This window comes from Halichoerus grypus, chromosome 6 (genome assembly GCF_964656455.1).
Source record: "Halichoerus grypus chromosome 6, mHalGry1.hap1.1, whole genome shotgun sequence".
Lineage (NCBI taxonomy): Eukaryota > Metazoa > Chordata > Mammalia > Carnivora > Phocidae > Halichoerus > Halichoerus grypus.
Genome location: NC_135717.1, coordinates 28,112,357 through 28,136,490, shown reverse-complemented (window position 1 = coordinate 28,136,490; position 24,134 = coordinate 28,112,357). Strand labels below are relative to the sequence as shown.

The 24,134-nt window shown below is 47.7% G+C and overlaps 1 protein-coding gene across 1 annotated transcript in view; it reads left to right on the top strand.

Annotated features, from left to right (window-relative positions):
- Positions 1–371: 371 nt before the first annotated feature.
- Positions 372–24,134, top strand: part of NOMO3 (NODAL modulator 3) — a 53,752-nt gene continuing 29,989 nt past the window's right edge. Inside the window, exons 1-13 of the mRNA XM_036115489.2 lie at positions 372–630; positions 3,027–3,116; positions 4,840–4,885; positions 7,642–7,742; positions 8,678–8,784; positions 11,061–11,133; positions 13,157–13,309; positions 13,801–13,938; positions 14,265–14,354; positions 17,054–17,159; positions 17,352–17,502; positions 21,546–21,720; positions 23,094–23,235. Of these exons, the coding sequence (XP_035971382.1) occupies positions 466–630; positions 3,027–3,116; positions 4,840–4,885; positions 7,642–7,742; positions 8,678–8,784; positions 11,061–11,133; positions 13,157–13,309; positions 13,801–13,938; positions 14,265–14,354; positions 17,054–17,159; positions 17,352–17,502; positions 21,546–21,720; positions 23,094–23,235 (1,537 nt within the window). The 5' untranslated portion in view covers positions 372–465. The remainder of the gene's footprint in view (positions 631–3,026; positions 3,117–4,839; positions 4,886–7,641; positions 7,743–8,677; positions 8,785–11,060; positions 11,134–13,156; positions 13,310–13,800; positions 13,939–14,264; positions 14,355–17,053; positions 17,160–17,351; positions 17,503–21,545; positions 21,721–23,093; positions 23,236–24,134) is intronic.

The following is a 24,134-nucleotide window of genomic DNA, read 5'->3' as shown; positions in this document are numbered from 1 at the left end:
ATTGATCATTTACCACAGAAAAATGCACCAACTTAAATTCCTAAAGGGTTTTTGAGATTATATATCGTCTGTGAAATATACATGCCAAAAAGATTCGGGAAAGTTGTTGGATACTTCGATCAACAGTCTTTCGTCATTTCCAGTTTCGGCAATATTGACTTCCAAAGTATAATTTAACTTTGGAGTTTGTGCCTGTACTGGGTACCTTGCAACTGCACCCGCCAGACGGTGCGCGGAGTCCTCCAGGCCTCCAGAGGGCACAAATGATCTCGTTTTTTGTGGCTGAGCATGCGCCGTGGTTAACTTGTCTGGGGCGGTGGGCTTGAGGCCGGAGCGCGCACGCGCGGCGGCGGGGGGCGGGGCCTGGGCTGTCAGCCGCAGGCAGAAGAGGAAGCCGCGGGCCACGCGCGGAGCGAGGGGCGGGACCGGGAGGCCTGTGGCGGGTCGGGCGGCAGAAGCCGGGCAATGCGGGCGTGCGGGGGCTTGGGGCCGCCGGGGCCGGTGGCGGTGGCCGCCGCTGTGGTGCTGCTGCTGAGCGGCGTGGATCCGGCGCGCGGCTCCGAGGACATCGTGGTGGGCTGCGGGGGCTTCGTCAAGTCGGACGTGGAGATCAACTACTCGCTCATCGAGGTGAGCGCCCAACCCCGCGGCCCGGGCCGGAGCTCGTCGTGTGACCCTGGGCCAGTCGCTCAACCTGTGCGGGCTGCGGTGGCCTCGCCTCATCCGCCAGGCGGTTGCCACTAGCTCCACATTCTAGGAGTCCTTGCCTCCTCGAAGGCTCCGCTTTCCGCGGGCTCTCCACCATCCCGTCCCCTCCGTGTCGCGCTAGGGTGGAGGTTCCTGTCGTGGGGTCAGCTGCGGAGTGGGGTTGGGGGCCTAGAGGTGTGCGCGCAGGGGGCGTGAGGGACATTTTTGGTGACGATGTTGGTGGTTCATAACTTTTATCAGGTCACTCAAAACGAAGGATCCCCCAAATCAGGACCCCAGGTTCTTCAGAACTCAAACTCCAGAAACCCAGAATCCACATCCCAAGATGATAGGGGACTCTGACCGTCCCTAGAATCCAGGCCCCAGATCTCTTAAAACCCACTCTCTGGCTGTGTCTCTCTCTAATAAATAAAATTTAAAAAAATAAAATAAAAACCCACTCTCAACAGGACCCAGACCCCAGATCCTCAAAACTCAGACCCCCTGAAACTTAGATTTCCTGAAAGCCGTATTCCAGAACGTAGAGACTGCAAGTCTTATACCCTAGCCCCACAACTCAGAGCCCCCAAAGGTTCTAATCCACTCCTCTTCAACCCCCCCCCCCCCCAGGGATGCTTTTAGAGGGCGTTGATTCTCATCTCAGAGATCCTGACCCAGTTCATCTCTATTGGCATTTCTGGGGCTGGGAAACTGTGTTTTTAATCTCCCCCATTCCTCCCTTGGGGACTCCTTTTTCCTTTGTGAAGGTAGAGTTGTCAGCTGCCCTGATTGCCTTACTGGGTAGTTATTGGAATTATGCTAGAGATTTGTGCAGAAGTCTTTTTTATTAAGTTGTAAAGCCCCATGCAGTTACGTGATTATCAACCCAGTGGGACTGTGACCCAGAAAGCTTTTGTGAAGAGGATGGTCACTTGTCAGCATAGATGGGAAGGGACCTGACGGAGGGCTGACCTGTGTTTTAGGAGGGTACTGATGATGGGGCAGGAGGAGGGGATTTGAAAGAGAAAAAAAGGAAGAGGCTAGGAGATGCCAAAGAGAAGGGACTGTGGGGGGACTAAGACCCTCAAAGGCTGACTGAAAGCACATTTGAGCCTCGCCAGTTCTGGCAGTTCAAGGGCTGCAGTGAAGGATTAAACCAGTATGTTCTACAAATCTGGTTGCTGAGGTTCTCAGCAAATCTGGTTGAACATCGGTTCCACACCCCACTAGGTCTTTCACCTGGCCTTGTTCCAGATCCCAATTTTTGTTCCTGTAGGATGGGGTTGAGACAGAAGCAGCAGAACCCGGTACGGTGTATTTCCTAAGGAAGATAATTATCACCTTCAAGACCCGTCTGTGGCTTCTCTGCCGTTTTTTATCTTAAGTCATGTGTTTAGTGAATCTACCCACTGGCAGTGGCAAGGTCCCTAGGTTCTGCTGGGGTGCCCCTGTCACCTTCTAGATTGCCTCTTAGTGTGTGGGCACAGGAGGTTTCAGAAGGTGCCTTGCAAGGCTTTTTGCAACTTGTAGTTTCCTGGGGAGAAAAGTAAAGGCAGAGAGATGTTAGTAACGCAACACAGTAATATAGTAATATAGTAAAATAATAAGAATACTATTTTTTTTCTTTTTTTTTTTTTGAGTTGTGCTCTCCGCCAGGTGCTTAATATGCATAGAATCTGTATAATCACCAGGAAAGGGAATTTCTCTTTTCTTACCCCTGAAGAAACTGGATCTCAGGAGGTTAAATGACTTGCCCAAGGTCGCACAGTACATGGAAGACCCAGACTTTGCTTGAACATCTTAAAAGGTTAACAGATTGTGTTTGGAAATGTCCAGGATACAAGAGCTTTAGAGATCCTTGTGAAATGTCTTTTGATTTGTTTTTTGCCCAGGAATGAAAGTAGAAGAGAAAATTGAAAGTTTCTGGATGAGTGTTACTCCCAAGTATTGGGAATCATTTGGGGTTAATAATGCAGATCCTTGGCCCTCACCCCAACCTTCTAGTTTAGAAACAGAAGTGGGGCTTGGGATTGCATTTGAATAAGCACCTTATTAACAGCGAATTTGAAAATTTGTTATAGATAGAAACAACGTAGAGACAGCCACCAAAAATAACCTGAAAAATATGACTTTTGGGGGTAGTCTTTAGATGGTTTCTAACCAGAAAAGTATCTAATCACATTATTTTGGGGATACTTTGTCTTTCTCTCTGTCCCTAATGCCTGGTGTTAATAGCAGCATGTGGTAGGTCCTCAGCAAACACATACTAACTGAATGCATTCTGGTGTAATGTACGTAGCTAATTCTCTTATGACTTCTCTTCTTTCCTTGCTTTCTAGATAAAGCTGTATACCAAGCATGGGACTTTGAAATACCAGACAGACTGTGCCCCTAATAATGGTTACTTTATGATCCCCTTGTATGATAAGGTAAGAGAGACTACTCTAGTGGTTTATGATGGGAAGGAGTTAGTGTGGCCCACAGGACTGCACTAACCAGAGCAGCCTTGATTAACCACATGAGCAAGAGCTGGTCTCTTTTTTTTTTAAAGATTTTATTTATTTATTTGACAGAGAGAGAGACACAGTGAGAGAGGGAACACAAGCAGGGGGAGTGGGAGAGGGAGAAGCAGGCTCCCCGCCAAGCAGGGAGCCCGATGCGGGGCTCGATCCCAGGACCCTGGGACTATGACCTGAGCCGAAGGCAGACGCTTAACGACTCAGCCACCCAGGCGCCCTGAGAGCTGGTCTCTTTTATAAATTATAAGTGGAATTTGACAATTCCGGCCAAAGTTTGAGGGGGACAATTTATAAACTGGTTTGATTGAATACAGTGGTTCTCAGTGTCTCCAGGGACATTTGGCAGTGTGTAGAGACATTTTTGGTTGTTACTACTGCTTGGGGTTGGGGGAGTGCTGCAGTATCTAGTGAGTAGAGGCCAGAAATGAAGCTGGACTACCTATCATGCTGCACAGGACGGACCAAATGTCAGCAGTGCCAACATTGAGAAACCCTGATTTAATAGGGTTAAGTTTGCAAGCAGCTTAAAATATTGTTTAAAAAAATGATACAGGTGATACATGAATTTATGAGCTATGTGGAAAACCACAAAACAAGGTCCTTAGAAGTCTATGAAGTAAATTTAACCTTTACCCCCCAATTTCTCATCCCTCTGTAGTGATAACTACTGATACAAGTTCGGTGTGTATCCCGAAAGACTGCTTTCTCTGTGTTCTATGATTATAAAGATGCCCACATAGGTGCACATGTGGAAAGATGTGTGTCCATGCCTTCCCCTCCCTGCACCCCCCACCCCCGTTTCCCCTCCCCACTTCAACTCTTTATTTGGAAGCACAGATTTGTAGCATGTTGCAGAAATAATCTATATGCACACACAATTTTGATTTGGGGTTTTTTTTTAATATCAATTGGAATCAAACAATAGGAATTACTCTGCAATTTGACTTTTTCCCCTATGATAACATCTTGATACGCTTGCAACATCAGCACGTTTGGATCTGTTGCCTTCTTTTTCGTGGCTGCACAACACGTCAGAATCAAATCAAAACCGTAATTTATGTAGCCACTTCTCTGTTGGTAGGCATAGAGGCTTTTCCCAATTTAAAAAATTATTACTGACAACACAGCGCTAAATATTCCTGACCTTAAATCTTTAGGCACAATACATAGGGCTGACTTCTACAGGTGGTTCTTAAAATATGTTGTTGTTGTTTTTTTTTAAACCCTATCAATCTCAAGAAACCAGGGTGTGTGAGTAACATCCAGTTTTAAGAAATGGCTTTTCGTTTCTAAGGACGCTGGCAACCTTGGGCGTAGGAGGGGTTGATAGGAGACTCCATTAGTAGTACGTCTGGTATCAAAAAACAAGTGGCTGAATATAATGCCTTTAGAACTTTTCCATGGGTGTTAACTTGGTATCTTCCGATCGGTTGGATGGGGACTTCAGGGCACCCAGCCTCAGCTTTCGACATCTCAAGGCAATCAGGAAGCCCACAGCTGCTTAGAACACAACATGTGCTTAGAATTTTATTGCAGGTGTAAAAATGCTAGATTAAACAGTAGCACGGAAGTGTATTAAACTAGTTGAGAGGTCATCAGTTTTCATCCCTGTATCTTTCTTCCCCCCTCTTAGGGAGATTTCATTCTGAAGATCGAGCCTCCCCTAGGGTGGAGTTTTGGTAAGTTAACTGAATAACCAGACATACTCTGTATAGGATTAGATTATTTGCCGAATGTTAATTTACATTGGCGTAGTGCAGACACCTTTAAAATAGTAAGGATTCGTTTCTAGTGTGGAACAGGGCTTTTTTTCCTCCTCGTTACTTTAGAGTAGATTGGATTTATCTTGGACCTACGCTAAGGTTTACTGTCATCTTTCTTGGAATAGGCGTCTTTTCCCAAACCTTTCTCAGGAAGCTCTGTTTTTGTAGTTCCATTCCCCAGGGAGTTCCCCAAACTGTGTCTAGAGGTCAGGAGTGGGAACATTTTTCCTGTCCAAGGATGGTCTCTTTGCCCCCTTGGTGCTTTTTAGGACTGCAGTATTCAACATTGTGAGATTTCACATGAAAATCCAGATCTACTTCTCAAAAGAGATCAGAAGGTCTGGCGACCTTGGGCATTACTGGTTCTGCGACGACCTTGGACAGGTTGCTTGCTCCTGGGTCGGTGTGCAGCCTTCTTGCTAGGGAGTCGGGAGAGTGGTGGTAGCTGCCTCACAGCCTAACCTGGAGGGTGAATGGGCCAGTGTATTTACAGCACATAATTAGCAATGATAAATACTTAAAAGCGTTCTGCACCCATACAAACAGAAAGCTTAAAACTTTCCTGATGTATTTGGCGTTTAGCAGAGCCGGAGATGTGGGAATGGGTTGAGATAAGAAGAGAGGGTTCTGCTCTGTCACGGCTTACGTTTCCGAAGAATAGATGTGCCTGATCCCAGTTCTGTAGCTCGGGGAGGGGGGTGGGAGGGCATGGTTGTCTGTGTCAGGCTTGCTTGTGAGTTAGAGGAGGAAGACTAAATTCTTCCTCATGAATTCTGCCATCATGAAGGGCCAAGTGAAGCTCAGGTCAGCCGACAGCTCATTTGGCTCTGTGAGAGAAGTTCTCTTCGGTTCATTGTAGGGGGCACCTGACGCGTGCATTCCAGAAAGCCAGAGGGGAAGGAAACCCAACACAGCGCTAAAGCAGAGGTTGCAGATCATCCGCGGCCTGTGGGAGTGTTTTGTTTGAGCCCCCTCCCCTCCTGCCAGTGCTTTTTCTTTGGAGGAGCTTTTTTATTGAATTATACTTTCAGAAAAGTGTACTCGTCATAAGGGTATTACTTGAATGTTCCCTAAGTAAACGCACCCATGTAACCTCTACCCAGATCACAAGGTAGAACCAGTACCCAGTAGGGCCCCATCCCAGGCACTCTCTAACTGCTCTGCCCCACCCCGCAGGTGACCACTGCCCCCACCTCCTAAAGTTCTGGATGACTTTTGTCTATTCCAAATCCCTTTGTGATTCTAAAGGGGTACATTTTTGTGTCTGGCTTCTTTCTCTCAACATTGTTAATGTCATTCATCTGTATTACATGTGTGGCTTTAGTTAGCTCATTCAATTACTGTGTGAGTATAAAGTGATTTCCCCCTTGTGTTGATGGACATTTGGGCCGCTTCTCGACGTTGGCCGCTAAGTATGGTGCTCCTACGAATTTCCTTGTTCATATCTTTCAGTACATGGTTTTGTGTGTTTGCATTTCTGTTGGGTCTATACCAGGAGGGAAATTGCTGGGTGAGAGAGCATTTACATGCCCAGCTCTAGTAGACAGTGTTAAATATCCAAGGCGGTTGTAGCAGATTCTGCTCTCCCAGCAGCGTGGAAGGGTTCTAGGTGCCCCACAGTCTCACCAGCCCTTGGTAACACAGTGGTATCTCATTGTGGTTTTGATTTGCATTTGCTCGATGGTCAATGAGATTGAATGCTTTTTTTAATATGTGTACTGGCCATTTGGATAGCCTCTTTTGTGAGGTGTCCACGTCTTGTGTGTGTTTTTTTGTTGGCATCTTCGTGTGTGTGTGTGTTTGTGTGTGTAATTCTTCATTTTACCTGGAATTCTCTTTATTTTCCCATTTTTTTCTCTACTTAATCACTCTACACTCCTAACCTTTTAAAAACTTTAACCCTTATTACGATGACCTCTTCAGTTTTTTAGACAAAATGAGTTAGTTGCTGGTATTGAAAAATCAGGAGATGGCACATAAAATCCAGATGTCTGTGTTTTCTTCAAAAGGTTGATGTTTGGCAAAAGCTGAGTAGTGGCTTCCCCTTTCCCGTTCACCGTAGTCCCCATGTGGCCTGTCCCCCTACTTGGTTCCTGTGGACATTGGAGTTTATGGTCCTGGTTTAATGTGGCTGAGCTCCTGCACTTGGGTCAGGGGGCCTTTTGGAGCCAGGCTTTTGGAGGTTGCACTGGGGCTCTGTCACTCACAAGCTCTGTGACTTTGTGGGGCTCCTTTAACTTTTCCATGTGTCAGTTTAATCCTCAGTCAGTTGTAGATGTCATTACCTACCTGTTAAAGTAGCTGTGAGGAGCACGTGCTCTTAGCCCATGTCTGGTCCATGGTAAGCATCCAGTAGATGAAACAATTTGGTGCTTACCGCATTTTCAGTGGGACTCTGAGCTACAGCTCAGCCAAAAGACTGTTATAAAAGCATATTATCCTCCACACACTGTTTCACTCTGGGGTGGGGAAGAGATGGGAGGGAGACTTCCCTGCATACCTCTTGGTACCTTTGGATTTTAAACCATGTGAGTGTATTAAGTGCTCAAAAATAAAGAAAATGAAAGTTAACCAAGAAAAGGCGTTTTGCCTCGACCCGTTCACCTTATCTCAGAACTGACCTGGTTCTTGTGTCTCGTCCCGTTCCCTCCCCTCCCGCCTTCGTTTCTCAGAGCCGACGAACGTGGAGCTCTACGTGGATGGCGTCCATGATATCTGCACAAAGGGCGGGGACATCAACTTTGTGTTCACGGGGTTCTCTGTGAACGGAAAGGTTTGGCTTCAGAACATTGTTATTTTTAATGTTTGCTCTGTATTATGTACTGAGTCTTCTCTTACCTTTAAAAAAGTAGGACTCTTTAACATGGGGACTCTGAGCCCACAAGGGACCCATAGATAAGCTTCAAGAGGGTCTGAGAATGGGCAAAATTTTGTGTAGAAGGGTGTGGGTGTTTCTTGGGGTCAGATCTAGCTTACTCGTCATTCCCTGTGAAGTCCGGGTGGATAACTGCCAGGGATGGCCTTGTATAGGGGTGCAGGATAGGAAGAGCGCAGGCCCCTCTACTCAAGGCCACTTGTCATCACTGTGGGTAGACGAAGCCGGCCTCTTGCAGACAGGATTTGCATTTGCTTTGGCCACTCCCCCAGGAGCTGTCGCAGTAAACTAGATTCTCTGAGAGTTTTTTGGGCCCCATCGATGGTGTGAATGTAGAGGGCTCACCTATGTGAATGGCAGCTCCAAGTTCAGATTCTCAGGAGAGTTATCATCCTTCCCTCCATCCGGCACCAAGGTTGACGCGTGCAAATTGCCTTGCTGTCCTTTTCTTCATGGCAGGTTCATTTCTCCTCTGCCTTCACACTGAGAGTGAGGCACCCACTCTTGGTGAGGCGAGGTGGTCCTGCCTTCATGTGTGAGTTGCTTGCTAGCATGGAGGATCATGGGTTATTTTTCTTTCTCCGTCGATTATAAAATAATGGTGCATCTTTAGCTGATGGTGTCTTAGATTCGGTGAAACAAAGTATCATTCCCCCACTCAGCCCCTCAGCAATCCCCGGGAAGGGTATCCATAATCTGTCTACTCTTTGCAAAGGAGTCTTGACCTGAAGAAGGGTATAAGCTCCCTGCAGGGAGCAGGAACACAATGGACAGTCCTGCTAAAAGGAGAACTTTGCTGCTGGTTTGGGTCTTGACCTCCTTCTCCTTGGCAGGTTCTCAGCAAAGGGCAGCCCCTGGGCCCTGCAGGAGTTCAGGTGTCCCTGAGAAACACGGGGACCGAAGCGAAGATCCAGTCCACAGTGACACAGCCTGGTGGAAAGTGAGTGGTGCCCATGTCATGCTGCCTCACAGCTGAGGGGAGGGAGGGAGCCTGTGACCTGGGTTCAGCCTGGGAGACCTGGGTTCCAATCCTTATTTGGCCTCTTAACTGCAGACAAGTTCATGCCTCTCAGGGCCTCAAGCTCTTCATCTGTCCCGTCGCCTCTATGTAGACGGGATGGTTAAACATGAGTTAATGTCTGTACAGCACCTACTACAGAGCCTGGCACATAGTAGGCCTTCATTTAACAGTTGGGACTGGCTCTGGAGCCTGAAAACCTGGGTTTGAATCCTGGTTCCGCCACCTACTGGGTTTGACCTGGGGCAAGTTACTTAACGCCTTTGGGCCTTAGTTTTCTTCTTTATAAATGGTCATGATGGTGGAACCCAGCCCCTAAGGTTAATAGGAAGATTAAATTAACGTTATTTCAAATTGTCTGTCATGGAGTACGTGCTTAAGTGTTAGCTCAATATAGATTTGCTCAATTATTATTTTTTCTTTAATTTTTAAATTTTTTTTAGAGCGTGCGTGCGGGAGGGGGAGGGGCAGAGGGAGAGAGAGAATCCCAAGTGGGTTCCATGCCCAGCACAGAGCCCAATTCGGGGCTCGATCTCACGACCCTGAGATCAAGACCTGAGATCAAGAGTCAGACACTTAACCAACTGAGTGCCCCTCAGTTATGATTTTTAAAAATCATATTATCACTATTACATCAAAATTATTTTGTAGTGGGAACTGACAACTATTTAATTAACCTTGTTGAGTCAGATTTTATGTATTTAATGGATTTATATCGTTGAGTTGTAAGTGTTAACAGATGTGCCAAGATTTTTTTTTTTTTTTTTTTTTTAAAGATTTTATTTATTTATTTGACAGAGAGAGAGACAGCGAGAGAGGGAACACAAGCAGGGGGAGTGGGAGAGGGAGAAGCAGGCTTCCCGCGGAGCAGGGAGCCCGATGCGGGGCTCGATCCCAGGACCCTGGGATCATGACCTGAGCTGAAGGCAGATGCTTAACGACTGAGCCACCCAGGCGCCCCAGATGTGCCAAGATTAATTCAGAATAGTTCCAGCTGATAATTTTGAAAGCATTCGAATCATTACTCCTTCAATATACAAAGCCTACTTAACTGCAGATTAGAAGTTTATAATGAGTCTGTCAGTAAGCTGTCTATCCAGTTTTTCAATGAGGATTGTTGAAATTCTTTTTCAGTGTGGGGATAACATTTATTTCTACTTGATGGATGCCTGCAGGAGGAACATGGGGCTCCCATCTTCTCTAGGGTAGTTTGCTCTTGACCTTGCTGGGCAAAGGGACTTGAACTTGTTGAATCTCCTTCATCCGCACTGACTAAAACAATGATTGTAACTTGCAGGAGTAGAGGCTAAATCTCATGAAGGCCAGAATCCAATAGTAATTTCAATTTTATTGTAGCAAAGTGATTTCCAAGATGTGTCCAGTTATGACAGACAGTATTTGATACAGTAAAATACCACCACAGGAGAAGAAATTAGATGGATTTTTTGGTAGTCCATTTCACTAGAATTAGCCCTCTTGTTGTCTGGTGCTTTGCACATTTGAAGGGTTAAGTGTGTCAGAATCCTGGTGCCAGCGTTTCCAGCCTCAGCACTCCTGTCACTCTGGTCCTGATTTGCCCATAGTTACTTAACCGGTCTTCATCGGAGTCTGGTTTGGTCTTGTAGTTTGTGCAAGAGCCCAGAATGGCTCACACTGTATTTGTTTCTCATAAAAGATCTAAACTCCCCTGCATAGGATTCAGAGCTTATTATCATTTGCCCTGCCCATGTCATCAGCATCGTCTTAGCTTAGGCCTCAGCCTATCAGATCTGTTCTCTCTTCTTCACATGGGACACTTTCCTTCCCACCTCTGTTCCTCTGGACACTTCCTTCCCTTCTCTTTGCCTATTCATGCCTATCACCTCTGCCAAAATGCACTTGAATGTTCTATGACTGATCCCTGCTGAACCACAGTGACTGGTTTTTAAGGTCAGAAATCCTTGGGGTTAAGGGAAACATAAAGTCTCCTTCCTGTCAGTGCACAGAACACCTGTTCTGGTACACAGTAGGTACTCAATAAGTGCTCCCCAATGTGGATTTGTACAGTGAAGGATTGAATTTTGTTTATGCTCATTTAACCAGCTAATGGCAAGTTTGTGATAATCCAAACATTATTTTCTAATGCTTCCAGGATTAGCCATAAATTAGAACACTCAGGCTGTTTGAGAGAAAGTTAATTGGTATTTTGTATTTCTTAGGTTTGCGTTTTTTAAAGTTCTTCCCGGAGATTATGAAATTCTTGCAACTCATCCAACCTGGGCATTGAAAGAGGTGAGTATTTCAGTTGTGTCGATCGCTGTGCCAACAGTGTTCAGGTTTGGGGACAAGCGGAGAGGGTCCTGTTTAGGGTGCGAAATGGGCTTATGGTTTTTCTGGAAGTAGATGAGAAAAAGCGCTGCTGATTGGTTCGGTGGTATTTATAAGATAAAACTCACTGTAGCAGATGTTCCTTCTGTTGTTTTTGGTTTTAGGTGACAATATTGTCTTCCTGCTGTGAAATAGGTCTGTTATTAACTGTAGCTATTTTAAGCTGAATCAACACCAGAAGGACCCAGTGAGATTTATTTGTTGTTCTTTTTCCTGTCTGAAACAGCAATCTATAAATACACTTAACAGTCCAGAAACTGTTGTATGTGTGCCCAAGGAGAACGTAAAAGAATGTCTCTTGCAGTTTTGTTTGTACTAGCAAAATATCGCAAACAACCTAAACGTCCATTAGGTGGAGAGCAGAGTGGGGTTTCGTCACCCAGATTCCTGTAGGGCAGCAAGAATGAGTGAACCGGAGCTACATACATCAATAGGAGTCCATTTGAAAACAAAGTTGAGGGAAAAAGGCAAGTTGCTGAGGGTAAGGAAACACGATGTTGTTTATAAAGTAATTAAAAACACTCAGGGTAGTTGCACTTATGGATAGAGTCCTTTGTAAAAAAAAAAAAGTACGAGGACATGCATGGGAGTGGCAAACACCATATTCATTATGAAATTGACATCTCTAGAGGGAGGCAGGAAGGGGTGTGGAGGTACGCAGGGCTCCCAAATTGTACTTCTGCTTTTCTTTCTTTAGCCAGTTAGAATGTGTATAGGTGTTCTTCCGAGTAGTATTTGGTGGAAATAGTTTACGATAAAAGATCAAAAAAGGAAGAAACAGACCAGGTGAGGTTTTGTAATCACTACAGGAAAACAAATTGAAGTAAGGTTTAAAGGACATTCCGACACATTAACTTTTATATTAGTTTTGAGGCTGTGTTTTGTTTTTGCTAAGGAACTATTAGAATTGTTATTTCAGTTTTTCCTGTGTAGGTTTTAAGCCCTTATAATTGATGGTATGGTTTCACACCTCGACTTACCTGTATACTATTTATGACTGCAGGTTTCCAGGGGGTTAAAAGTGTTTTATTTAAAACTCATTGCTTATATATTACGATTCGAAGAAATTTTAAGGCTTATATTGTAAGTCGTGTGTATAAAGGAATTTGAGTCTATTAACATAAGACTGTGTTTCAAAGTAAAGCACGCTGTTGAAAGTCAGGATAACGATTGCCCTTGGCGGCTAGTACCTGGAAATGAGGGTGAGGGGGCTTCTGGGTGCTGGTTACAGGGCGTGTTCAGTTTGTGAAGATCACTGCTCTGTACCCCTAGACTCTGCACTTTTTTCAGACGAGATCGGGCACGCTCAGGGTGGGATGGCCGTAGACTGTGCACTTTTTTCTGTGTAAACTGTGCTTTGACAGCTTTAAAATTCCATGCACATATACCATTAAACATGGAAAAAAGTAGAGCACGCTCATTTTCAAAAATCGCAGCAGATCGAACAGCGTAAAAGAGTGATAACACAGGTGGAAAATTTGGAAGGTGGAAAAGTGTCAAAGAGGTAAAGTGTTAACCGTGCAAAGGAAATCATCCTGGTGATTGACATTTTGCCACATTTCCTTTCAGTTCATCTTGCTCTCAAACATGTGGTTGTGATCCTACTACGTTCCCAATTTTCCATGTTCCTTTCCCCCCATTAATATTTTCTTTAATATTTTATTTATTTATTTGACAGAGAGCACAAGTAGGCAGAGCGGCAGGCAGAGGGAGAGGGAGAAGCAGGCTCTCCGCTGAGCAGGGAGCCCGACGTGGGGTTCAATCCCAGGACGCTCAGATCATGACCTGAGCCGAAGGCAGATGCTTAACCGACTGAGCCACCCGGGAACCCCACCCATTAATATTTTAGCTTAAGCACGTCTTTGTGGTTGCTCCACAATGTGTGAGGGTTTGTTGTCTGGGAAGGTAAAGTCCCCTTCTTCTGCAGGCGAGCACCACCGTGCGAGTAACCAGTTCTAATGCCAACGCCGTCAGCCCCCTCATAGTGGCCGGCTACAATGTGTCTGGCTCTGTCCGCAGCGACGGGGAGCCCATGAAAGGGGTGAAGTTTCTTCTCTTTTCATCGGTGGTTTCCAAAGAGGTAAGTAAGGAAAAGCGGAGAACAGACGAGATTGGGTGGGTCAGGGTGGATGTAGAGTCTGAACATTTAAGAGCATTGCGTTTCTTGGTTGACTCACAAGAAATTGGATGTCTGTGATGGGAGTGGACTGGGGTGGAAAGAGCACAGTCAGACCCAGGTGCGGACACATCGCAGCTCTGCCTCTTGCTCGCTGTGTGGGCCAGCCACTTGCCCTTCCTGGCTCCATTTTCTTGTCTGCAGAATGGTGACCCGTTGTAGGGAAGGACAATCACGTCATTTTTTTTTCCCCAAGAAGACTGTGCCAGTTTTTAACTTCTCAAAACTTGAGTGTAAAAGTTGTTCGTTTTATCTCCACTACTATGCCCTGTTCAGAAATACGTATTTTGTGACATAAAACTTGGAAGAATTTTCCTATAGTGTGGCTGTTTGATGATAATCAGAACATATGAGGGGAAAAGGACGTCATTTTCTCCCCCCCTCCCCTGGCATAGGATGTCCTGGGCTGCAGCATCTCACCAGTGCCTGGCTTCCAGCCCCAAGATGAGAGTCTGGTGTATTTGTGCTATGCGGTCTCCAAAGAAGATGGCTCGTTCTCCTTCTATTCCTTGCCAAGTGGGGACTATACTGTGGTGAGTGGAGGAGATTTGCATTCTCTGTATGTTTTAGACTCTTAAGACACCGTGAGAGTCGATGCCGTTTGGGGCGTTAAGGGGAGTAAATGATTGCCTTACAGTTTCATGACCATTTTATTTAGTGTAATTATTTAGGACAAGACTGACCCTTCAGTAATGGCTGCAAAAAGTGTGGGCTTTCCTCTTTTAAGATCAGCAGCAGTTAGGATTAATAGTTTCTCTGGGCTTGCCTGGAACCCCTTGTCACTTATGACCTGCTGGGTCAGTTATTAATATTGACTCATGTTGTTGGCTCTTAGTAACGCACAGACCCTTCCTTCTAGATTCCCTTCTATAGAGGAGAGCGGATTACCTTTGATGTTGCTCCTTCCAGACGCGACTTTACGGTGGAACACGACAGCCTGAAAATTGAGGTAAGACCTCCCTGCCTTCTGGAGGGACAGGTGTTTGAGTTTCCCATCCCTGGGCACAGGTGTCGCAAACATGTTTGAGAAGAAAACAACTACTATTTTGTCTAGAAGGGCTGGGCTGCTGGAAAAAAACAGAATCTCGTCCTCAGTTCCACTGTAGCCTGGGATCCACTCTCACGTAATTTCTTCACGTGGAGAAAGTGGAGTCCAGTTATAGCTACTTTGTTCAACGAAATGTATTTATTGAGTGCCGGTCTCAGACGATTCAAGTACTGTTCTAGGCGTGGGTGGACAATGGGGACCCCAAAAGGCACACATTTCTGTTTTTCTGGCGCACCATGGCAGAAAGAGACAATACGCTTATAAATAGGTAAATTAGGTATATTAGAAGGTGTTCTGTAGAAAAATAAAGCAAGAAAGGAGGTGACACACTTCCCAGGTTGAGATGGGTTACAGTCCTCCCAGGTGCTCTCCGGAAGTCCTCACTGTGAAGGTGATGTTTGAGCAACCAGCTGCAGGGGGAAGGGGAGAGGTGGGTGCCTCATTGACATCTGTGGGAAGAGTGTTTAAGACGGAGAGAGTGACAGGTGCAAAGGTCCTGGGGCCAGAGTGTGCCTAGAGGGCATGGGGGACCCCAAGGAGGCCAGAGTGGCTGGCATGGAGGGAGTGAGGCAGGGAGAGATGATGGGGCAGACTGTACAGGACCCGGTGGGCCACTCTGGGTGTCTGAGCGGGAGAGGTGTGATCCTCTGGCTGCCATGTTGGGAAGAAGTTGGCGGGGGGCAAGGTGCAAGCCAGGGACCAGTTGGGAGGCTGTGGCCAGAAACCAGGGGGGAGCTGAGAGCTTGGGCTGCAGGGATGGGGAGTGAGAGGTGGGGTGATGGATGGGCTGGTGCATGGCCCGACAAACTCCCTAGATCCTAGAATAGATAGCAGATGTGTTTTCCATCGCATTTATATCTTTAATTACAGAAACAGATAATGGTTACTGTAGAAAATTTGCCAGTTAGAGCAAATCCCCCAAAGAAAATAACAGTCTTTCATAAATGGACCTCCCAGTGTTCCAGTTATTGAAAAAATTAGATTTTAATCACTTTCTTTTAATGTTGCAGTACTGTGTTGAAGTAGCTGCAATTGGTAGGAGCAAGCTTTTAGGTCACATGCTCAGTGGGGTTCTGATGGCTTTTTAAGATTCCCTAAAGCTCTTGACGGTTTTGTGCACACTGGAGGTGGCTAGGGGTGAGAAGGTGTCCTTGCTTCCTTCAGGGGGCTTGCACAGAAGGGTGGGGGCAGGGGAGCGGGGGGGGCATTCCCAGATCTCAACCAAATACCAGTTTCTAAGCAGAGACATGAATGAAATTTCAGGGAGCAGCCTGTAAGCTGCATGAGGTCAGGTGCATCGGTTATGCCTCGTTCTTCACGTGTTCCTGATGTGACTTAGCGCCTGGCACAGAGTAGGTGTCTCGTAAAAGTAGTCGTTGAGTGAATAGAGGAATCAGTACGTGGATAAACCGCATCTTTTTAGAAGGATCAAGAAGGGCTATCTGGATTTTTAAAAAGCCATTTAATTTTTTAGAAATTCTCTCAAACGCTCTTGTGTGTATGCATGCATTCATTCATTCATCTGTGAGTGAGTGACTGAGTGAGTGATTTATTGAATGCCTGCTGTATACCAGCTGACTAAGACAGGAAAGGTCACTATGTTCATGGAGCTTGTATACTAATAGAAGGTCGACAAACAAGAAATCAATCAAGGACATTTCAGATATTGGGCAGAGTTTGACGAAGCTGATAAGATAGGCTAGTGTGATAGTGAATGGCCGAGGTGGGAGGCAGGGCCAGGAGCCCCTGAGATGGGGTGGATAGTCAGGGAGGGCTTCTTGGAGGTAGCAACGGTGTGAGCTGAAACCTGAATGATAAGAAGGAGTGGCCCCCTCCCCGAACTTCTCCAGATGTGGGAGAGAATGATCCAGGCCGAGAGGGCAGCTGGTGTAAAAGGCCCACGTGAGGAGTGCCTGTGGTGCACGCATTTGGTCAGCTCGAGGACCCAGAGATCAGGGTGGCTGGACCACAGCGACTCTGGGGAGAACAGAGCCATGGTGCTCACGAGTGGGGGCACAGACACGGGTAAACCCGGCCCAGAGTGCCGTGGTGAGTGAGGAAGGTGGCCTAGGCTGAGTGAACAAGGACTTGAATTTGGGTTGTGGTGGGAACAGACGGGACCCCTTGCGGGGGTGGGGTGGGATGCATGGGATTGAGGTCGGAGTGTGGGGAGGGGTCCCAGGTGACGCTGGGGTTTGAGATCGGGAGACGGGAGGGTGGTGCGTTTACCAGAATGGAGGCATCTGGAGGGGAGGAGGCAGGATGGGAACAAGGGTAGGGGGGCTGCCCTCTCAATTTTGACTCTGTGATTTTTAACTGGGCGGGGGGGGGGGGTAAGCCTATAGATCTTTTTTATTCAGTTATTTGACACATATCCACGGGTTGGGAGTTTAAGAATGCAGACAGAGTCCGAGAACAGCATAGTGGTGTGGGAGCAGCACGAGGTCTGGCTGGCCTACGGGGTGGTCTGGCTGGCCTACGGGGCTCCGGCGTGGGCGGCTGAGCCGGGCGGTGGCATGCACGAGCAGCGGCGTGAGTGAATAAGGAAGGCTTTTGCACTCAGGCACGTGTGAACCTTCTTCCTGTTCTTCATCTTCCAGCCCGTGTTCCACGTCATGGGATTCTCTGTCACCGGGAGGGTCTTGAATGGGCCCGAAGGAGAAGGTGTTCCAGAGGCAGTAGTCACTCTGAATAACCAGATCAAAGGTGGGCAGCCGCATTGGCCCCCGGAAACTGTTTCCAATGCTCGTTTTTGATCACGGAGAGAAATGGAAAGGAAACAGTCTTAATGATTCTGTGAAAATATGCCAGTTTTTTGTCTCAAGCATTCTTGTGTCGATGGAGGGGATGTACGGTTGTGTTTGGCTCATCTTTCGTTGGCATCTTTTTGTTTTATAGTCAAAACAAAAGCCGATGGCTCCTTCCGCCTGGAGAACATCACGACTGGGACGTACACCATCCACGCTCAGAAAGAACACCTCTACTTTGAGACTGTCACCATCAAAATTGCACCGAACACGCCTCAGCTGGCTGACATCATTGCAACAGGGTGAGGTCCTCGTGTCCGGGTGTGGAAGTGCCAGTGTGGACGCTGGAGGACAAAATTACCTTCGATCTGACTGTCTTTCTGCTAAGGATCCACATCGGGCTTTAGACGCCTGTGAGAAATTCAGGCTGGCCCCCTGAGAAAGATTAGTGCTAAGTCTTACCAACGGAAGGTACTTACACGTGGCTGCTTAGGGAGCGTGGTCTTGCTTCCAAGGTAACATGGGTCTGAGTTAGAGGAGGACTGCTATCTGACTTCACATCTGTAAGACCTTGCACGGCTTAACTCTTGAGGACTTTGGAAGATAGTACAGGTGCCTGAGAGAGAGTTTGTTGTAAGGTGCTTCCAGTTCTTGTGGCAGCTCTTCTGGCTTTGCTGTACATACTGTGAGGACGTGAGGGCACATCCGGTGGTTGAATCTGGGTGGTTTTATCCTACGGGGATACCGCGTGGTGTAGAGGACCCGGGCCTCGGCATCGGATCTTGGATCCGTCTCTCAGCTGCGTGTTAAGTCACCTCTAGCATGGGGGTGATGCCGTCTCTCTCTGAGACGGCGCTGGATGCTCACTGAACTCTAACTTGAACGGGGCAGGGCGGGGCCTCCCTGGGGAGAGGCGGCATGAGCAAAGGCATGCGGTCCAGAGCCCCACAGCGTCTGTGGATGGAGCATACGACTTGGTGTCGCGGGGCAGGCCAGGGAGCGTGACGGGGCTGGAGGGGCAGGGCTCAGAGGACCTCGTCCCACCCCATTGGAAGAATGGGGCTTTCTCCCCCGGGGGTCAGGGGGCCAGCGATCGATTTGAACATGGAGGTGACATGGTTAGATTTTTTTTTGTTTGCAGCGAGGCTCCCTGGCAGCCGTGGTGGGGGATGAACTCCGAAGGGGATAAGACTGGGGTACAGGGGGCGTGAAAACAGACTTGATGAGGGCTCTCCTGGTAGGGAAATCAGGGGTGGGTTGGAGAAGTATTTAGGGGTTTCCAGTTTGAGGAGCAGCATGGCTGTGGCGCTGGCCGATGGGCAGGGAGAGGAGCCCGCTGGGTGCCCAGGGTTCAGCAGGACCACTAGGTGGCGCTCTTCGACAGATGCCCGGACAGACTGTGACTCGGGGAGACGGGGCCAGGTGGCAGCCAGAACCTTAGATGTGTTAGAGCAGGCAGAATTAGAACAGCAGGCTGGCGTTTGAGGGGTGGCCTCAGGAGGATCCAGGCAGCGGGTTTAAGGTATGAGGGCGTGCCTGATGGTCAGGGAGGCCCAGGAGCTGAGCTCCGTTGGCTTGGTTACTGAGGAGGCGTCGGTGACATTTTCTGTAGACAGGTGGGGGTCGAGGTCAGGGATTCTGTGACGGCTGGGTGATTAGGAAGTACATCACCGGTGGAACCTGGTACTTCGTCTCTGTCGCGATAGAGCTCAGAAAATCATTTTGGATTCACACCCTGCCTCCTTTTCCTTCGTAAACGTTTTTGAGCAACTGCTCTGGGTGAGGCGCTGTGACAAAGACTGGGGTGTAGCAGTGAATCCAACTAGCGTGATAGAGACGGGGCTTTTGTCTTCCTGGGGAGACAGACTCGAGCTGAGTAACTTGGGATGATAAGTTCCAGTACATGTGCAGGAAAGAGGGCCGGGGCCCTGGGAGGACCTTCACTGGGTCACTGAGCCAAAGGGACTCACAGTTAGCTAAGTGAGGCACTTCCCAGGCAGCGGGAACAGCATGTTCTGAGGCCGTCAGGGGAGGGCGAGAGAAGTAGATGGATTTGACAGATAATATGGGGAGGGAGTCAGCAGGCCTTGTGCTGTGGGGGTCCCAGATTTCTTATTTGAATAACTGTGTACATGGAGGAGGTGCTATTCATGGAGATGGGGAAACGTATTTGTATTTATTTTTTTCCTTAAAGCGGAATATTTGGGTCAATGAAAGAAAAACGATACTTGTTGAGCATCTTTGGGAAAATTCATCTCCCTTTTGGGCCAACATAGCACATTTGCCTTTTAATTCATTCATATTTCTTTCTTAAAAAAAAATCCCCATTTATTTGAGAAGGAAATGCTTTGACTTCTGTCCAAATGGTTATGAGAATAATCTCGCAATATACCAGAATTAGGAATTTCCATCCATAAATGTATTAAACCCCGATGGAAGAATTTGTTGACACAAATCACTTTTTAAGGGATTCAGCATAACAAAACACTGTCCTGCCGGCTTTTTAGTTTAGTTTTTTTAAACTAAAACCAATATACATTCGAGGTTTGGGGTAGCTGGACACTTCTCTTTGAGAATATGAGCTAAAACAGGCCGGATGGTTAAAATATTAGAGAAGCAGAGAGGTTCAGCTTGGGACAAATAAGGTGACATTCCCTGTGATACGTATACAAATCAAGAGAGAATATGAAAGGTTCTTAAGGATAACTCATCACTATTCCCTTTCTGTCCTTTTACTCTGAAAGTGCCCAGAAAGGGGGAAGTGAGAACCAAAATGTGTGCCTTCAAATCTAGATCAGAGGCCTGCACACTTTCTCTGTAGAGGGCTTGAGAATAAATATTGTAGGCTTCCCACTGGCCATACGGCCCCTGTGACAAAACCCGGCACAGCCAAGTCATAAATGGATGGGCACGGCTGTGTTCCCATTAATCTTTATTTAGAACCCTGAGATGTGAATTTCATATGGTTTTTATGTGTCAGGATATTATTAATCTTTGATTTTCTGTCCCTCTTAACCCTTGAGAAGTATGGAATTAGGGGTGCCTGGGTGGCTCATTCGGTTGAGCATCCGACTCTTGATTTCGGCCTAGGTCGTGATCTCAGGGGCATGAGATCGAGCCTTACATCAGTCTCATCACTGAGCAGGGAGTCTGCTTAAGATTCTCTCTCTCCCTCTGCCAACCTGCCTCTTTCCAAAAAAAAAAAAAAAAAGGTGGAAGTAAAAGTAGGAATAGCATTCCTAGCTCACAGTCCATACAGAAACAGGTGGCTGGCTGGCCTGGGCATGTGGGCCCTCGTTCCTTGCCCCCTGCTCAGGATTCTGAGCTCATGGTGGCAGGCTAGTCACTTCGCTCTAAAGAGATGACTGGCTTGTCCTCGTTCTCAGATTTCACACACACAGTCTCCCACCCCTTTTTATTTGCAGCAGGGTGGGTGTTCCAGCGTTGAGAGTACCCCCTAATTATCCCACATCAAAGCCTCCTTTCCTTATCATCTTTCTGTCACAAGAAACAACTGATTTTTATCCAGAATGATTCTTTAAGATTGGAAAATACAACCTTTCGTCAGCTGAGGATGCAGTGACGGCCTCCAGCCGTGGTGCCTTATTACACTTTAACAAGTCCGGAGCTCAGAAGTGAAGAACGTCACTTGAGGCTGACGGTCTCTGTTGCCCTTTCCCAGCTTGGGCATGCACCTCTCACGTGCTGCTCTGTGTGCCCTTTGGAACAGCGTGCACACTGCTCATCGAGAGTCTCCGACCCGAGTCATTACCTGAATGGGGCCTCTCAGTCTAGGTCGCTTCTGTGGCTCCTCGCTCGTAAGGAGTTCAGTTTTGGCTTTGTAATTATTTTAAACTTAATTACCTTTTCTGTTCCCGTCTTCCTGATTGCTTTTATCCACGAATTACATATAATCACAGGCGAGGAAGGTGTCTTTGATGCCCCTGCCCTGTTCCGCCTGGGCAATGCCACGGGTTTTTAGGCTGCTTAAAGGCTTCTGCTGCACCATCAACGATCCAATTTACCTGAAGCATTTTTATCATCGACAGATTTTTCTGAAAATTGCTTCCGCAACTGGGGCATTACGGATGTCACCCGGAACATACAAACCACCCCGCCATGGGCCTCCGCTGTGCCTTGTCCCTTATACAGAGAGAGGTTCAATCTTCCTTCCAAAGGTTGCTTTTTGAAGCTGGAGTCATTTGGGTTGCTTTTCGACCTCTTCATCAGGGTTAAACTAGTCCTGGGACCGGGGCAGGAAGAGGGATGCGTTGTTTGGGTTGGTAAGTGCCTTTCCTGTGGTAATTGAGTTCTCATGCTGGAATGAATGGGCCCCTCGTTGCAGGTTCAGTGTCTGTGGCCAGATATCAATCATTCGCTTCCCTGACACCGTCAAGCAGATGAGTAAATACAAAGTTGTCCTGTCATCTCAAGACAAGGACAAGTCTTTGGTCACCGTGGAGACGGATGCTCATGGATCATTTTGTTTTAAAGCAAAACCAGGGACCTACAAAGTCCAGGTATGATGAGTTTTGTTCTATTTAAGATATTTGAAAAAAGAGGCAATGATTTTTTAAAGGGTTATTATTAGCCAGATTGGGGTGACGGAGCATTTCTACTCCTAGTTTCTTATTTTGAGGTCTTTAGATTCCTGCATGTCACCGTAGAGCAGACGGGCACCCAGTTTGGAAATGATACACAGGCCTCTTTTTTTCCCAGGCCCGATGTTTATTAGGAGTTTGCTCCAGGCTGCCAATCACACCTGCACCTTCTCAGGCTTTTGGCTACTATAGACTATCCATAAGTCCCCAAATTAACCCTTTATTAATGGCAAGCCCACAGTGCATGGCTTTCGGCACCCGAGGCCAGGGTAGAGCTGGTGTTTCTCCACCTCGCCCTGAATTGAAGATGGCTGGTCTGGCACCATCTGACTTCTCCACTGAGGCAGGCGGAGAAGCTGGGGGGACCCTGTACCTGTGGTCTCACCGTGAGGGTGAAGGCCTGAGCACAGGTGGGGGTGGCAGGCAAGAGAGGAGAGAGAGCCAGAGGTCAGCCCACTGTGCCTCAGTGATGGCCCTGCCCACAGGGAAGACTGTGACTCGGGAGCTCAGGCCCCCACATGTCCAGTCAGCTGCTCTTCCTCCCTGACAAAGGGCAGGTGAGGGGACAGAGAGGGCTGGGAAGGGCCCCCCCGAGACTGTGCTCTCCTCTAGAGCAGGTGGGATCCCCCCGTGAGGAGATGGGGTGCGAGGAGATTGGTTTCCCTGCTTCCACCCAACAGTGCGGTGTGTGAGCTCATAGCTCTTTACCAGGCAGCCAGCTCTTGTGAAGTTGGCCATGCTGACAAGCCTTTGGAAGCCCTTTCAAAGTATAAGGGACTTTTCCAAGGAAGGGCAACTTTGGGGTGTAATCTTTACTAGGGAGGACATAGGTGATCTCTGTCCTCTTCCCCAGTCCCTCTTCTTAGCCTAAGAAAGGACACAGAAGAAAAAGAAGAAGAAAGTGGCCTGAGTCAGCCAGGGGGGACATCCACATAGCGTTGACAGGTTCATAGCTTACGTCGTGAGTGACCTCAGCCAGGAGAAGTTTCTGGGGCTTAGTGTGGTTTCCACCCAGGGTACAGGTGACCGATGACAGCCATGTGCCTCTGTGGGGTTATGCCAGATAGACTTTCATGGGCTTTGTGGCAGGGCTGAAGGCTAGTTCGAGAAACACGTTTTCTTCCCATGGCCTGTTTGAGGATTTGTTGTGATTATAAAACTAGGCCTAGAAGTGAACCTCTGTCCTTCAAATATTTAGCCTTGGGCCTGGGTGAATGTTCTGGTGCCCTGTAGGCAGGGGGAGCCGCGGCCTTGACGCAGATACTGACGTCCTGTGTGTCCCTGCCCTGCAGGTGATGGTTCCTGAGGCGGAGACCAGAGCGGGGCTGACCTTGAAGCCGCAGATGTTCCCCCTTGCTGTGACCGATAGGCCTGTGATGGACGTGGCCTTTGTGCAGTTCTTGGCATCAGTTTCTGGGAAAGTCTCTTGTTTGGGTAAGGTGTCAGGTGAAAGCGAAAATAGATAGTTTCTTGGAAGTGGGATTTTGGTGAGCTTTTCCCTGTCAGGTGGCGTTCAAGGTGAATGCCAAAACCGCGCCTGGAAGTGGTTTTCAAATCCGTATTGCGTACGGTTCTTTCTGAGTAAGCGCCACATGGCAAGTCACTAGAAATGTTTCCTTTGCAGTATTTTTTTCTTTTTAAGATTTTATTTATTTATTTGCCAGAGAGAGCAAGAGAGCACAGCAGGGGGAGCAGCAGGCAGAGGGAGAGGGAGAAGCAGACTCCCTGCTGAGCAGAGAGCCTTATGTGGGGCTCGATCCCAGGACCCTGGGATCATGACTTGAGCTGAAGGCAGACACTTAACCAATTGAGCCACCCAGGTGTCCCTCCCTTGCAGTATTTTTGCTTTGGCTCCTAAAAGAACAATAGGTGGCTTTTTTCCCAGCTCGGTCACTTTCCAGCTGTGAGACAGTAAGCTCAGCCTCAGTTTTCTCTTCTGTAGAATGGGAATACTACGGCTCTCAGAAGGTCTTAGTGAGGCTTTAACACGGTCAGGTCAGACAGCGTGCCTGTCCTCTTTCTCTCTTTTTCTCTGGCTTCTGGTGCTCCATAAATACTTTCCTTCCCCCATTTCACCTTCCATCTGACTTAGCAGGCACTCTGAAATACTGTTTTCCCTCTCCTGTCTTCTGTGCTCGCACGGGGCTGTGCAACAGATGATGGGGTGGCTTTCACCATCGGTGGCTCCGGTGTCTGGCACTGATGACCTGCACAGGGGAGGCGTCTTAGGGCCGAGCAGATGCGTGTTGGCTGGAAAGGAAGCCTGCTGTCACTGCCCTTCGGGACATAAGCGGTGGAAAGCAGCACCCTGGGGTGGAGGGTTCGAGGCTGGG